Source organism: Buteo buteo, chromosome 10 (assembly GCF_964188355.1).
Source record: "Buteo buteo chromosome 10, bButBut1.hap1.1, whole genome shotgun sequence".
In the NCBI taxonomy this organism is placed as follows: domain Eukaryota; kingdom Metazoa; phylum Chordata; class Aves; order Accipitriformes; family Accipitridae; genus Buteo; species Buteo buteo.
This window is the reverse complement of record NC_134180.1, coordinates 32,430,096-32,444,171: the sequence shown is the minus strand read 5'-3', so window position 1 is coordinate 32,444,171 and position 14,076 is coordinate 32,430,096. Positions and strand designations below refer to the sequence as shown.

Here is a 14,076-nt window from a genome sequence, read left to right as displayed (position 1 = left end):
AAGCTTGTATAACCACTGTCATGGAGCTGCAGTGGCCAGCCTGACCGGTAGGCCCTAGCTGAGTGATACCAGGTAACAAGATACTTGAGAAAGCTGATGGAGGAGTGAAGCATCCACATGAACATCACTGCATGAACAACCACTGCAACCGCTCATGGGAAAAGCATCAGTGATTTGGGGTGCTGGACCAGTTTCCATCCTCCTTTGAAAAGGCAAGTAATTCAGGGGCACTTTCAAGGGAGGAGTGGTTACTTAGCAAAAGTTGCTATGATCAAGATGGGTTTCCAGCTGCATGGTGAGAAACCAGAAATATGTATTATGATCCCTGAGACATCCCCGTTCTCTGACTGCCTCTGCCCAGTTCATGCCTTCACTGCTCGGCGTTTCCTGTTGGTGTGCTTCAGCCAACATTATTCATTCCTTTCTTGTTACCGTGAGCCAAGTGCTTACTGGCTGTTCCACAACTGATCAAAACAGAAAGAAATCAACAAAACTACAACACGTTCTGCCCTAAAAAGAGTGAGAGGAGGGAAAGCAAGCAGCAGTGTGCTCTACTGTGTGCCATGGTTCGTGTGCGGGTGCTCAAAAGCAAGAGCAGCTACCGAACCTGGGCTTGGAGATCTGAGCTCCACAAGACTCCAGGCCAGTGAGCAACATGACCCTGCTCTGCTTGTCTCTTGTCTGATGGCCTGAAAACATCACGTGGCAGGTCAAGATGCTGCTTTCCACTGTCCTGCTCACTGCCACAGGTGGAGCTCCCTGTCCTCTGCATTTCACCCTTACCTTAAAAGGCACTGCAGATTTATAGGAGTCAGGCACTTCCCAGCTCAGCAACACAGACGTTTTCATGACGGCATTGACACGGAAGTTCTTAGCAAACACTGAAATGAAAAACAAGACATTTGAGCACTGTAAGGCCAAGTCAGGAGGGAGCCAGGCAGCAGCTTGGCTCCAAGTCTCTCTTTGTCTAACTCAGCAGCAGAGGTCAAAGAGTTCAGCTACAGCAGATAAGTGAGAGATGAGGAGAAAAGAGCAGCAGCTTTTTACCAAGTCTCCAGTCTTCAGTGGAGTTTTGCTTTTTGACTAGACTTTCCAGCATCACAGAAAGGAAGTTGTAGGCTGAACTGTGGCCTTCCTCTCTCCGCCCTCCACTCACACTCCCTTTGCCATGATCAAAGAACAGTGATGCTCAGGTACTGGATCTGCAGATGATCCTACCCAGCCACCTGCTCCAGTTCAAGCAAGAGCCTTTCATGTACAGATAAAACATCAAAGTGTGCCTGTGGAGCAACAAAGGCAATTAAGCTACCACCAACGCTCCTCTCCCCACAAATCGCAACTTTAAGGAAACCTTCGTTGAGCCTCCCCTTGCCGAACTAGTTTTAGACTAGGGAGCCACACGGTACCTGCTCTCATTAGTCAGAGCAAAGGGGAGTGTAGCCTCATGAACCGAAGGAAAGGTCCCTGTCCTGGAGGCAGAGCTTGCCGTTAGGGCTTGTTAGAGGGGCACTTACCTTGCTCAACAGGCATGGTCCGGGACTGGATGCTGGGGCTGAGCGGCCCAACCCCCTTATTGGTGCGGGCCCTCACTTTGATGTCGTAAGTGGTATCTGGCTTCAAATTCGTCAAAGTGATACTTGTGTCCTTGGTGATGTTAACCAGGTCCTGCTGGCTATTTATGTCCCTGTATACCACTGTGTAGTTGACAATCTTGCCATTTCTTTCTGCCAAGACCGGGGGGTCCCATGCAACTTCTGTGGTGGAAGTGGTGAGACCCACCACACGCAGGTTCTGTGGGAAGCCACTTGGCACGTCTTCCGCAGTAGTGATCTCCTTCTCAAACTCCTCTCCTGGGCCAGCTCTGTTCTTGGCAGACAATTTGAAGAGGTACGTGGCCCCCTTGTGCAGGTTGGTCACAGTGTAGTGATGGTCTCTCTTCCCAAAGTCTATCGTGTTCATCTTTTCCTCATCAAGACGTCTGTACTGCAGCCGGTAACCCAGCAGCTCCCCTACCATCTCCTTGGGTGGGTGCCACTGGATGAGGGCTGTGTTCATGGCTGTCGTGCTAATCATCATGGTGGGCTTCCCCGGGACTGCAACATAAACACACAATGACCATCTATAGCCTGGGAGGAGGGGAAGGAAGGACCGCTTCCGTGCTGCTCAGTCCGTGAGGATTGAGGAAAGTGGGAAAGTTCAGACAACAGGGTGAAGAGGACGACAGACAATTCACATGGATAGAGGCAGACCGACCCTAATCCGGTGGCGAGGGAAGCTGGAGCCAGCCAGGTCTTGGCTGCCATTTTCCCATGTGCTGCCATCTAAACAGGGAATAAACTCAGCTACATCCAGCCCCAAAAATCATCCCCTTCTACAGGAAAGGTTTAAGGTACCTCAAAGCATCATATTTATCTCAGAGAAGATCTGAATCCCGTCCTCCCAATCAGTGGTCTTCAGACACTCCAGTTAGTGCACAGCACCAGGCCATGCTGGCCCCGGTGCACTGTACCACAACAGACACACAGAAGCCCAAGTCCAGCGCCCTGATCTGTCTGGAGGCAGACAAATTTCATCCTGAAACCTTGCAGTTTTACCATCTGCAGAGGCAGTGAGCAGAGCTGGGTGGGCTGTTTGCCATCAGAATACATTTTGGTTTAGCTGATGAGCAGATTCGTGATGTCAGTGTCGATGTGAGAGGTGAACACAAGCGTTCCACAGGATTTTTGCTTATGCTGCACAAGTCAAGGGGTGTTGCCGTCACTGGTTAGGAACTGATGGCTTTAAATTGATGGTTTAATACCTTGATCTCCTTCAGTTAAAAAAAGGATGTTTCTTCACTTCACATCAGCTCAGATTTGTAAACAAATCAACTGATAGGGAAGATACTTAGAATCAAAGGGATGGGGCCATTGATACAAAAATGAAAATAGGATTGTAGCCAAACCGAGTTAAATATCCTTGCACAGTTTTGAAATGTATAAGCCCACAGATGAGCACAAGAGAAAAACGTATTTGACAGAATTATGCCCCGATTTTGCCATCAGAGGGCGATACCAACACTCCCCTTTGAGGTCAAGCCTGCAGATGAGCCTGTACAAAGGCAGCTCTGGGGGTGGTTTTGTAGGTATTTAAGACATACAATTACATTTCCACTGTCAGTGCCATCCTCGTCGCACTCATAATACAATGTCTAACAGCAGCTAGTATTAAGGGACACATTATTTTCAAACCTGATTCCAAATATTAACTTTAAATGTGCATCATAACATGGGAAGACCCACTGTGGTTTACAGTGCAACACTGGGACATTAAGGAAGCTTTTCCTGTTTATAGGACAGCTGTAGCAATTTGATGAACAGAGCATACATCATGGCGAGGCACAAGGGAGACAGCATTTGAGATTGTGACAGTGGAAACTACCTCTGGAGCTCCCCATATGCAGCACGGAGGAGATGGCAAGCTGTTCCTTGTTTAAAAGCACCAGGAACAAACGCTCTCAGTTTGCACAAGCTGCATTCCCATAATAACAAGTGGTAAATACTGTTCCTGCGGCTGGTGTGAGGAAGCAGCAGGATTATCAGCTGTAGGACAGGTCTAGTGAGTGGAAATCGTGGACAAGACATTGTCAACTAGTTGGTGCCACCGCCAAAGGCAAGCTTGACCGCATCCGGAGGAAAGCACCTGATGAACTCCTGGGTGCCCCTGCTCCGGGCTGAGGCTCCTGTGTTGCACTAGGCACAGGGTACGAGTCTCTACTGAGATAGCAGAACCAAACTGGCTGGGATCACCAGGACCTAGAAGTTGTGTCCGCAGCACTCCTATGGCAGGATTTGTTGAATTCCAGATTTTACTCTAGGAGCAGCCAGGCTCAGCTATGTAAGCCTGGGGAGGCAGCAGTAGCAACGGCTGGGGGGGCAGCTGAGAAGCACCTCTGAGGAGCCCTCTGTGCCAGAAGCCATCCCAGGCGGCACTGCAGTCACCGCAGGAAGCAAGAAATGGCACTCGCCTATGGGAACAAGGTGAGGACAGGCCATGACTCCAAAGCTGAGGGAGGGCCTAGACTTTCAGGCTTCCTCTTCCCAGGTCTCTGGACTATGCAGATGTGCTCAGACCCCTGAGTTTCATTGCTCTCTCATGGGCCCTGGCAGTGTCTGTCCATCTCTTTGCTGCACTTTGCTCAGGTGATCCAGTGGCAAAGCCTGTAAGGAAGGGCTGGAGATCACAAGAGTATGTACCTCTGCAGCGTCTCCAGCCCTCTCGCTTCCTCCTGCACAGGTGCCTCGGCCATACTCCCCATGCACCTCTTGGGAGGTTTTACCACCACCCCTGCGAGGCTGGCATCCGCTCCCCACACTCACCTGCCCCTGTGGTGGTGATGACTTTGGGCTTGCTGCGGGCACCATCTCCTTTCGTGGTGTAGGCAGCGACTGTGACGGAGTAGGTGGTTTCCGGCAGCAGGCCTCCAATGATCGTCTCCTGGGAGCGCATCCACGAGGCAGAGAAGAGGCAAACGAGAAGAGCAAATACTTGTTACTGGAGTGAGCAAAAGGAGGGCACTGGGGTCAGTGTCTCCAACAGCAACACACCGACACACTCGCTGGCTCATGCATTGCACTCAAGCATACACATCTTGCACAGAGCCAGTAAACAACAATTGCTGCCGCTCCAGCACTCACCTGCCTAATTTCAACCCCTGTCTCTAAGAGTCGGCCTTTCCAGGGACCCACCAGCAACCTGTGTCAGCAGCTGTGTTCTCCCCATGGCTTCTGCCAAGAGGGAGATCTGCTCCAGAGATGGTCCTATGTGAAGCCAGAGCAAGCCTGCCACAGCAAGCCTGAGAGTAAGAGGACTGGGGGGCTGTGAACCAGAGCAAAAGCCAGTTCAACTGGCTGCGGAAATCTCTTGGGGGCGAATTTGGGGATTTTTAAAGTTGTCTCTTGCAGCAGAGCTGCAGGGAGCAAAGAGAGGCAATGCAGGGGTGGGGGGCCGCGGGTAGGGAGCACCTGCAGTGCTACAGCATCACGTTCACCCTCCCTGCCAGGCACGACGTTGCAGGGATGGGATGGGGTCAGTGCAAGGCGTTGGCAAGACCTGGAGGGAAAACCTTGCACCGTGGGAGGTCTGGAAAGAGGGCAGACTCGGCAGGGTGCTAGCACCCTTGCATGCTCTGGCTTCCTCTGGGCAGGAGGAGGGCATGGCTCCACACTTCAATTTGAGATCAAAGAGGGAAACACTGCTCCTCCCTCCTGGCCTCCAGCGGCAACATGACTCGTGCCAAGCCCAGCTGGCCAGGTCTGCGAACGAGCAAGCACAGCGAGCTCAGCAGCTCTCTGCAAGCTCAGGGCAGGTACCGCTGAACTGCGTTCATCTGTGGGTGCTATGAAAGGGACCAGGGCCATTAGCACTAACAACCCATCAGGTCAGGGAGCAAGAGACAACCAGGCTGGAGAAGGGGCTGGGGAAGCTTTTGGGAAGGAGGCAGAGGCTCCAGGTTTGGTTATTTACCCTTTCAGCCAAGGAGAAGAGCAGAGATGGAGAGAGTTAAACTTGAGTTGCTAAGGGCAGGCAACACGGGCACTGTTAGAGACTGCTCCAGAGGTCTGATCTCTGCCCAGGCAATTCCTGCCAGCTCGTGGGGTACGAGGGGCGCCTGTGGTTGCCCTCAGAGCACAGCCAGTCTCCCATCACTCACTCGCACAAACAGCCACACTATTAAACCCGCTGATTTCCAGTCAGTGCTGCTGGTTCAGGTTACCTGCCCAGGCTTACTCATCAAAATCACCGTGTTACCATCGCGGAACCAGCCAGCCCAGAGAAAAATCAACAAGCACCAACAAGAACCCCACCAAAATCACCGTGTGAACCAGAGTCCGATCCCAACTCCGCCCCTGCAGCAGATCATGAGTGCGGGTGAGTGGACGCGCAGTCCGATCGGTGCCAATGGACCCGCGGGGGAAGCACTCACACAAAACCTGCAGACTCTAAACATCCCAAGAGAATTCACTCCTCCCAAATCCATGCAAAGAGAAATTCTCACGCAAAAGCATGCCACCGGGAACAAAGCAAGCGAGCTGGGAGGAGGGGAGAGAGACGAGGGATGGATGAAAGAAGGTCTGATTGCATAATGTAAACACAGCGCTGTCATGACAAAGCCACTCCGGGAGAATCCTCTGTATAAAGTATAAAGCAGGAGGAGAAATCCATCGTGCCGGGGAAGCTCACAGTAGGGCACATAATTGAATTGCTGACTCTAAAAAGGTCATTTTCTAGTTTGTTCCTCCAAATTTATATTTCAAAATTATGTGGGAAAAATTGGATTTAACTGTTTAAATGTGATTGTTCTCTTATTACTATCTGTGTTTCAGCCAAAGGTCATGGTTGAGAGTGTAGGTTATTTTTCATGACTACGATCAATGTGGTTTAAAGATTATATATCTAATTTTACTGTGTAACTTGGTGGGCCAACTACTGCAGAAAGTAGGATGCACCTCCTGAGTCGATCACTTGAGCCTGCCTAAAACTGCACTGCAACAAGCTGGAAATACAGATTATAGGAAATGTCAATTGCTTTTCTGCATTTAGTAGCAATCTAAATGCCAATTTTCTCTGGATTTGCTGCTTGTGGAAGGTTTCACAATGTAACTCTCCAGCCTCATTAAGGGAGTGAAAGGGATGTTTTGACAGCACTGGGTCTACAAAATTCACAAATCGATTTACCAAACCCCTCTTTTCCAACCTGGAATACACACAAGTGGTACTTACATGGTCGACGGAGTCCTCAGCTCTCCACTGACGGGGGAGAAAGGAAGGAGGAGAGAAAAATGGAGACACAGAATTTTAAGGGGCAACGTGTAGGAAGGGGATGACAATGACAACAGCAGAGGTTAGCAGGACTGGGTTGGGGGGATTACAACACTTATATACACAGAGGGTCACTTAGCACAGGCTGTGCCAAGGGAAGAAATGGCATAGAGCAACTTTCTACATGCTGCTAGCCTGCGCAGTAGGTCTGAGATCATTCACACAAACAGGGGCAAAGAGCTTCCTTCTCATGTGGATGGAGAGGTCACCACTTCCTAACTTTGCAGTCCTTTCCCCTTCTGGCTTTGTTTGCACTTTTCTGCCTCTTCTACAAGCAGGAGCAAGAAGGGACAGCTTGTACCAACAAGGCTCTGGGGCTGACTGCTGCCCCACAAGCCACTCAAAACAGTTTTATGGCCTAATCTCCAGTTTCTGTCCTAGTGATCCTCCAGCCTCCATCTCTTGTTGAGAACCAAAGACTCCAATGAACAAAACTCAGGGGGCACTCTCTGCAGGGAAGCACCAATGCAACATTTACAGAGCTTCTCTTTCCTGTATCATTTGCAAGAAAATGCTCTGGGGACCTCAGAAAACCAAGAAGCGCCATCTCTTATAAACAGTGGAAGAGAGGCTGAGGTCTTACACAGAGCTCCCCACTAAGCTGCTTGTCTCCAACAGTGCTGCGTGGCTTGGAGCGAGGCTCAAACTGGTGCATGTACTGAGGAAACAGCTTCTCGCTCCCAATTACACAACACCAAAGAGCAAACACTTGTTTGGCAAGAGCAGCCCTGCAGGTAAGACTTCTACACAAACCATTTCCCAGCAAAAGCTCACATGGATTCCCAGCCATGACAGCTCAATTAGGGCTCTGAAGAAGCAACACACAGGTTTCTGGCTGGATTTGGGGTTCTAAGGCATCAAAGCTGCACTGGGGTGGTGAGACTTAGCACACCTTGGTTGCTGCCATGCATGCCCATAGCACTGTTCTTTGTGGTTGATGCACCAAAGGAAGGTTTGCAGAGATCACAGCGAGCTCTCTCAGCCAAGGTGATGCGTTACATCTCAGCTTACTAAATCTGCCTGGGGGAAGCACCGGTGGATGGGTTCAAGCACAGAGATGAAAGTGGAAGATAGGTATTATTGCCCCTGACTCACAGTGCGAGCCTTGGCAAGCCTTGCTTCTCAGCCTGAGCTGCCAGCTGTGAAATGGTGCTCAGACACTGACTTCCTCAGGACACCGGGAAGCCCAGCTAACACTTCTGAAGTGCCTAGGAACCTGCAAGTGCGGCAGAAGTACTAAATGGTATTAAAACTACAAGTTGCCTTTTGTACTCAGGCTATTTGAGGTGGCTTTCACAGGCTGCAGCCTATCACGGTGGCAGAATACTCTCCTCAGCAGTAAAATACATGGCATACCTTCAAAATATTTATTTTATTCTCTGAATTCAGAAAGAAGCAGCTACTGGAGAAATATTCCTCTAAGATTTTATTACAGTTCACTTATTTGATGCCATGAGACTGCAGCAGAATTATACCCCTAAACCATCTTAAAATTTGATTTCAGCGAAGAGGTCAAGTTGTCCCTAAAGACTTCCTATAAAGCCAAGGCCCTCACTAAGTATTATGGTCACTGAAGGCCCTCTTTCCACAAACATCTTGGTATTATTTCTAGAGTCACATGCTTAGCTCAACCCAAGACATTGCTGCTGACATCCTACCTGCACCAGCCAGCCCATACCGTGGTCAACAGCCACACACTGCTCTGCTATCTAAAATCTAGCAAAAGTCTTGCTACAGGAAGGATACGAGGCCTGGTAGCTCTTTCTCCCAGAAGCACACTTCTGCTCCAACACCATGTCCCTGGTGGATGGGGGCCGTGTAGATGGTAACACCCCAACCCGCCTCCACGTAGCTGCAGGAGCAGAAGGTGACACCCCACTGCAGCGAACAGTGGAGTAGTTCCAGGCTCAGGAGGCTACTGCATCTCACAGCCTCTCACACCACAGTGGGGAGTTTATCACTCACTACGATTTTAGACCAAGCGTTTCATGTTCAAACTCTGTTTGCTCTTATGTTTCAGTGGACTTTAATCTTGCATCAGATCAGAGTGCAAAGAAACGCCTTGAGATCTGTGCTGGAAAAGCAACAGTGAAAAGCCAGGCCTGCATAAATACCCTGGTATAAATTCAGTTTCATTATGAAAGTATCATCTGCAGATCAAAACATTTCCTTCCCTAAACTAGCTCAATTGCTTCTTAACTGTTTAAGGTTGGTCAGTAAGACAAATTGATCTGAAAAGCCCAGGAGCTGTCATAAAAAGAACTCAGACAGGGCTGTGTGCATGAGGCAGGATGGCTCAGGGAAGTGCTAAAGCTAACAGTGTGTATTTATGGCAGCTGCAATGCCTTAATGTTTCATTTTACACTTCAACACCGTGCAGTGTAGTCATGTCTCACCAGGGAATGGCTGTTTTCCCTGACCATGGCTCTTGGAAAAGACAGACTCAAGGCCTCCTAACAGCCCCAGCTATGGGAAGTGGATATTGTGGTTTTCCTGCAGATCCTTCTTCTCTCTGCTTCAGTGACTGTGGCGCAACACTGAAACTCTAGATGTAAACTCGGGTGCTCAGCCTGTGGGATACAGAGGAGTCTGAGGGCTCCAGAACTTCACCTTTGTCCATTACTGAAATGGCTCTTGGACGATGCCTTTCAGTTTTGTTCCACTTACAAAGCAGAGCACATCTCACCTCCGTGTCAGACTCTTACCCAGATGAGTACACATGCATGAGGAGTTGTCCAAGTATATTCAGATAAAGATCCTTGACTATCACCCAGCGAAAGAGGGAAGCTGTAAATTCCTCTGCGTTATGCCTGGAGTGGGCACTGCCCAGGGAGAATAGGAGTTTCTGCTTCCCCCTTCTCCTCTGATCTCAATCCAACAGCTTGAAGTGCTTGCCGTTACTTCTTCCTGCTCTTCTGGAGCAAGCTGGTGGGACGTGCACTCTGCATGCTGGATGGAGAAGCGCTGCCTGCGAAGACCACACAATCTTCCCGTGAGCCTGCAGCCCTTCTTGTGGGCAGCACCTCTCCCCTGCCATGACTCTGTTTGCAGAGCAGGAGGAGGGGGTGGCAGGAGTCTCTCCTCCACAAAGCCTGACTTCTGTGTAGCCAGCCGTACCCAGGCAGCTCCCAGCAGCAGAAGCACTGCAAAGCTCTCTGGGCAGGCTGGATCTGCAGAGGGCTGTAAGCAGCGAGGCTAATGTGCATGCTTCATCCCCAGAGTGATGCAGGCAGCAGGCTCCCCAGCAAATATGCTGCACACTGAGGGCAGGAGCAGTTGTCGAGGCCACGCTGCGGCATGGCGAGAAAGTCCCCCCTCAAGACATTCCAGTCTGGGCTGAGAATAAGCAGGCTGGGAGCAGGACACAATGGATCAACAGCTAGATTCACGCAGGGTCTAGCTGCCTGTCTTGGAAAGAGCAAACAAGAGTCATGCTTGCACGGGAACCCGAACAGGAGGGCCTGTCGTCCCCTGGCCCTGCTGCCTCCCTTCGTGCCTGGTGCTCCAGCCTCAGCACTGAGCTCTGCAGGGCACATAGGACGGGCACCTGGGAAGGAATGGAGGGGATCAAGCCCCCTGCTCCTCCTGACACGCTGCAGCTGCCCAGGGATTGGAGACCAAGGAAAGCAGCTGGGCCCCTGCCCTCCCCTGAAGAACCTAATGCTTGTGCCCCATGGCCCTGCTAACCCCCACTCCCTCCAGCTGTCAAGAATTTGTATGAGAGTGGTGGAGTGCAGCCGAGATCCTGCACTGGTGCCCCTGCTCCTTTCAAAGCACTCTCTCGGTGCTGGGATGCGTCGTGCACAAGACGCAGGGCACAGAAATGAATCTTCTGCCATTGCCCACCACAGGACCTGGCTGAGCCATAACGGGCAGGGCCTGTGCAGGAGGTGGTGCGGGTATCTGACCCAGCTCTGCAGCGATACACATGCTCTCCCTGGGTGCTCCTCCACAGGGCATGGTCACATTTGCTTGCCCATCAGTCTGTCAGTAGGAGGTGAGAGCTCAGACTGGAAGGCACAGAGCAGTCTGATGGAGGTAATCAGTCACAGGCGCAGCCACAGAGGGGAGGGAGAGGCCTTAGCTCCATCGCAGGACCTTCCTAACAACTGATTACTCTCCCTAAGCAGGAGGCTGTAAAATAAAATGTCACCTCTCCAGGACCAGGGCCCCCACTTGTCTGCTGATGTTTTAGTCCTTTCCCTCAAATGGTTTTGAAAACCCAGAATCTGTATTATCTGCATAGCTAACATCTCCATCCCCTTTCCTCTTTCCTTTCATCTTCATTTACTCTCTCTATATTTCTCATCTTCAACAGGAAAAATCATGAGTCAGCTTTAATACCAGTGTCTTCGTACCATCTGCAGGTGGTACGTATCTATTCAAAATCAGCAGACAGCCTGGCTAGGCAGGAGGAGGGGCTCTGCCTACATGTCCAGAGAATTTCTTCTCTGACCCCAGATTTTCAATCAGTTTAGTTCACTCCTTGTGCGCTGGTATAAACGTTTATGAACGTTTATGAGTACGGAACTGTGGCTATATTCTGGCCATCTTCATCCTGTGACCTTCAGGGACAAGTGTTCCAGTGAATCTTTTTGTTTTCTTCCATAGAAAATAACTCTTCCAAGACTACTTGTTAAAGTTTGATCTGGCTGTTTGCAAAGACACGCACTGCTGTACTGAAAGATGGCAGCTCTTACGGGGTTCTTCAGCTTCTGGAGCAGATGTATTTCATCACAAGCAGAGGTCATGCCTGGCTTCTCACTCTTTTGGGAAATAAAGATCTCTTCTGCCAAGTCAGTGAAAGCTCTTCCCTGCAGGGCCATCATTAGTTTATCCCAAGAGTGACATGACTCCTTCAGAGTAGTCACTCCCTTGCAACTATCTTTTGGCCTTCACTTCCATCCAAAAGTTACAGCAGATGAATTCAGCACCATACATACCAGAAAAAAAAAATAAAAAAATCACAGCAATCAAGAACTTTCCCACATAAATTCACCAAATACGGAAGACTCATAAGTGGCCTGACAGGCCAGGAGATTCAAGCAACTTGTCTCCTTGATGCACACATTCAAAATAATGCAAAATCCAGTACTCTTTGGAAAGTTTCTGGCTCTGGCATCCTCATTCCTGCACATTAGCATGGGGTTTCTCTCTCTGAAATGTATGAGTAAGGAGTGAAAGCAGAACTGGCTGGGCAAGCATAAAATATTTGAAAACACCAACAAGAACAACATTGCCAACTTCGCCCACCTACGCTTGGGACCAACCCATTAACTCCAAACTCCAGCTGAACAACATAGCATCAATTGTTCAAACAACACAGAAGATTATATCCTCCTGGAATAAGTAAAGGGCAGTAAGCAGCTTTTCTAACGAATAAAATAAAGCAACATCTGAAACATAAACAGAGACGTGCCCCAGACAACGCTGCAAGGACCCTCAAAGCATTTTCTCTCTTTAAAGTTTTCCCCTTCCACATTATTACTGAGTTTTATCCTTCAGAATATGAATGGGGAGTAAAGCCGCCTCTGTGCACTGCACTCCCCACTGACAAACGTATAAATGATTCACAGCTGCGTTCAGGAGACAGATCAATTAATCGTTGCAGCTCTCCAGTATTTATATTGGGCATCATTCAAGCAAGCGAGCTCTGAATCGATTACTCGTCGTCGCTTCCAACAGCAGCAGATCCTCTACTTCATTTATACGATTATCTTTGTTGAGAACAGCATGGGTCATCCAAGACGAAGGACCCTTGCTCCAAAGAAGAGTTGTATTTCATCACGGGCACCAAAAACTTCCCTGGACCCTGGGAAAGAGGCAACTACGCATTGCTGGGCCGAGCAGAGTGCAAAACCATGCCTGGAGCACTGTGTGGGAACAGGGCCTCAGCTCACAGCTGGTGAGGTATCCAGGAGACCACATAAATATGAGCCGATTGTTTTATGGGGATTGCAGAGGACAAAGCGATTTACAGGCGATGTGGACCCGCACCTCACTCTTTTTTTTTTCTGCCCACCCTAGCCTGTCCCAGACTCAGCTGGCTTCACCTACAGTTTGGTTTCAAGAGGCAATGCAAGCTCAAGTCCCTGCCTTGCTAAAGCAGGAGGGAAAGGAGGCTTTGCTGAGCCAGAGGAGGGCTGCCCCACCTGGCATGCTGTGCCCACCCAACTGTGCAGAGCCATCCCCGCGCCCCAAAAGCAGGGAGCACCCTGGTGGACTCTGCCGAGGGAGAAGCTTCACACTGAACATAGCAGCATGAAAGAAGCAGACTCGAGGCTTATTTAAAACTGACAGTTTATAACCTGACTGGCAAAACACAATTTGCTCCAGCTGGAGTCTGCACAGGACGTGGCAGGCAGAGAGGTGTACATGTTGGAGAAGGGGTAAGAGACAAGCATCATCCAATGCTTCATCCTTCCCACAGCAATCCTTTCCTGATTAAACTTTTTACCCATTTGTAAGCCACAGTTTAGGGATAAACTGTTTGTCTTGCTCAGGCAGGGCTGAGTCCCATGCTCTGGAGCCACAAGAGGAGGCCAAGAAAAACTTGGATCCAGCCAGCCTGGCCCTCTGCAGAGAGGGAAGGTGCCATGCCCGCCAGCTTGTGGTCCCCACTGTACCTGTGCTTCCGACAGCATGACGTCCTTGATCACTGGCTGCCCTCGGGGCTCGTTGTTTTCCAGCTTCACGTACGTAACCTGGTACCCGCGGATCTGTCCGTGCTGCTTGTTGGAGATGGGCAGCTTCCAGCTCACCCGGATGGCAGTCGAATTCACAGACTCTACCTCCACCTTTCGTGGTGGGGCACTGGGCACTGTAACACAGACAGGACGGACAGTTAGCAGGTACCACACAACCGCTGTCAGCTACCTCTCACTCCTTTGCCACCTTCCCTCCACCTCATTGCAAGGACAGCCCTGTTAGCACAAGTTCCCTGTACCTGCTCAGGAGGTCATACTGCAGTTTTCCAGTGTGACCATATCCCCGACCCTTTCCTAGCATCCAAGCACTTTTGCTACTCTCAGTAGGAAAGAGAACAACTGTGATATGCAGGAACAGCCCTACTAAAAGCCACTGTGCTGGATCAGACCCAAGGTCCTTCTACCCCTCTCTTGTCTCCAGCAGCAGGGGAGCAAGGAAGAATACAAGAATATAGCAGAATCTAAAGAATATGGTAACCACCTGCAGCTCAGGGTGCCCTGCGGCAGA

At 50.1% G+C, this 14,076-nt stretch overlaps 1 protein-coding gene across 6 annotated transcripts in view; it reads right to left on the bottom strand.

Moving 5' to 3' along the window:
* The window catches only part of PTPRF (protein tyrosine phosphatase receptor type F), a 393,406-nt gene that overhangs the window by 49,276 nt on the left and 330,054 nt on the right, over positions 1-14,076 (bottom strand). For 5 of the 6 annotated variants that reach the window (XM_075039254.1, XM_075039258.1, XM_075039253.1 and 2 more), the window contains 5 exons: positions 13,488-13,681; positions 6,763-6,789; positions 4,359-4,476; positions 1,515-2,093; positions 784-881 (listed from right to left, as the gene is read on the bottom strand). In XM_075039254.1, the coding sequence (XP_074895355.1) occupies positions 784-881; positions 1,515-2,093; positions 4,359-4,476; positions 6,763-6,789; positions 13,488-13,681 (1,016 nt within the window). The remainder of the gene's footprint in view (positions 1-783; positions 882-1,514; positions 2,094-4,358; positions 4,477-6,762; positions 6,790-13,487; positions 13,682-14,076) is intronic. The other variant, XM_075039257.1, reaches the window with a different exon arrangement.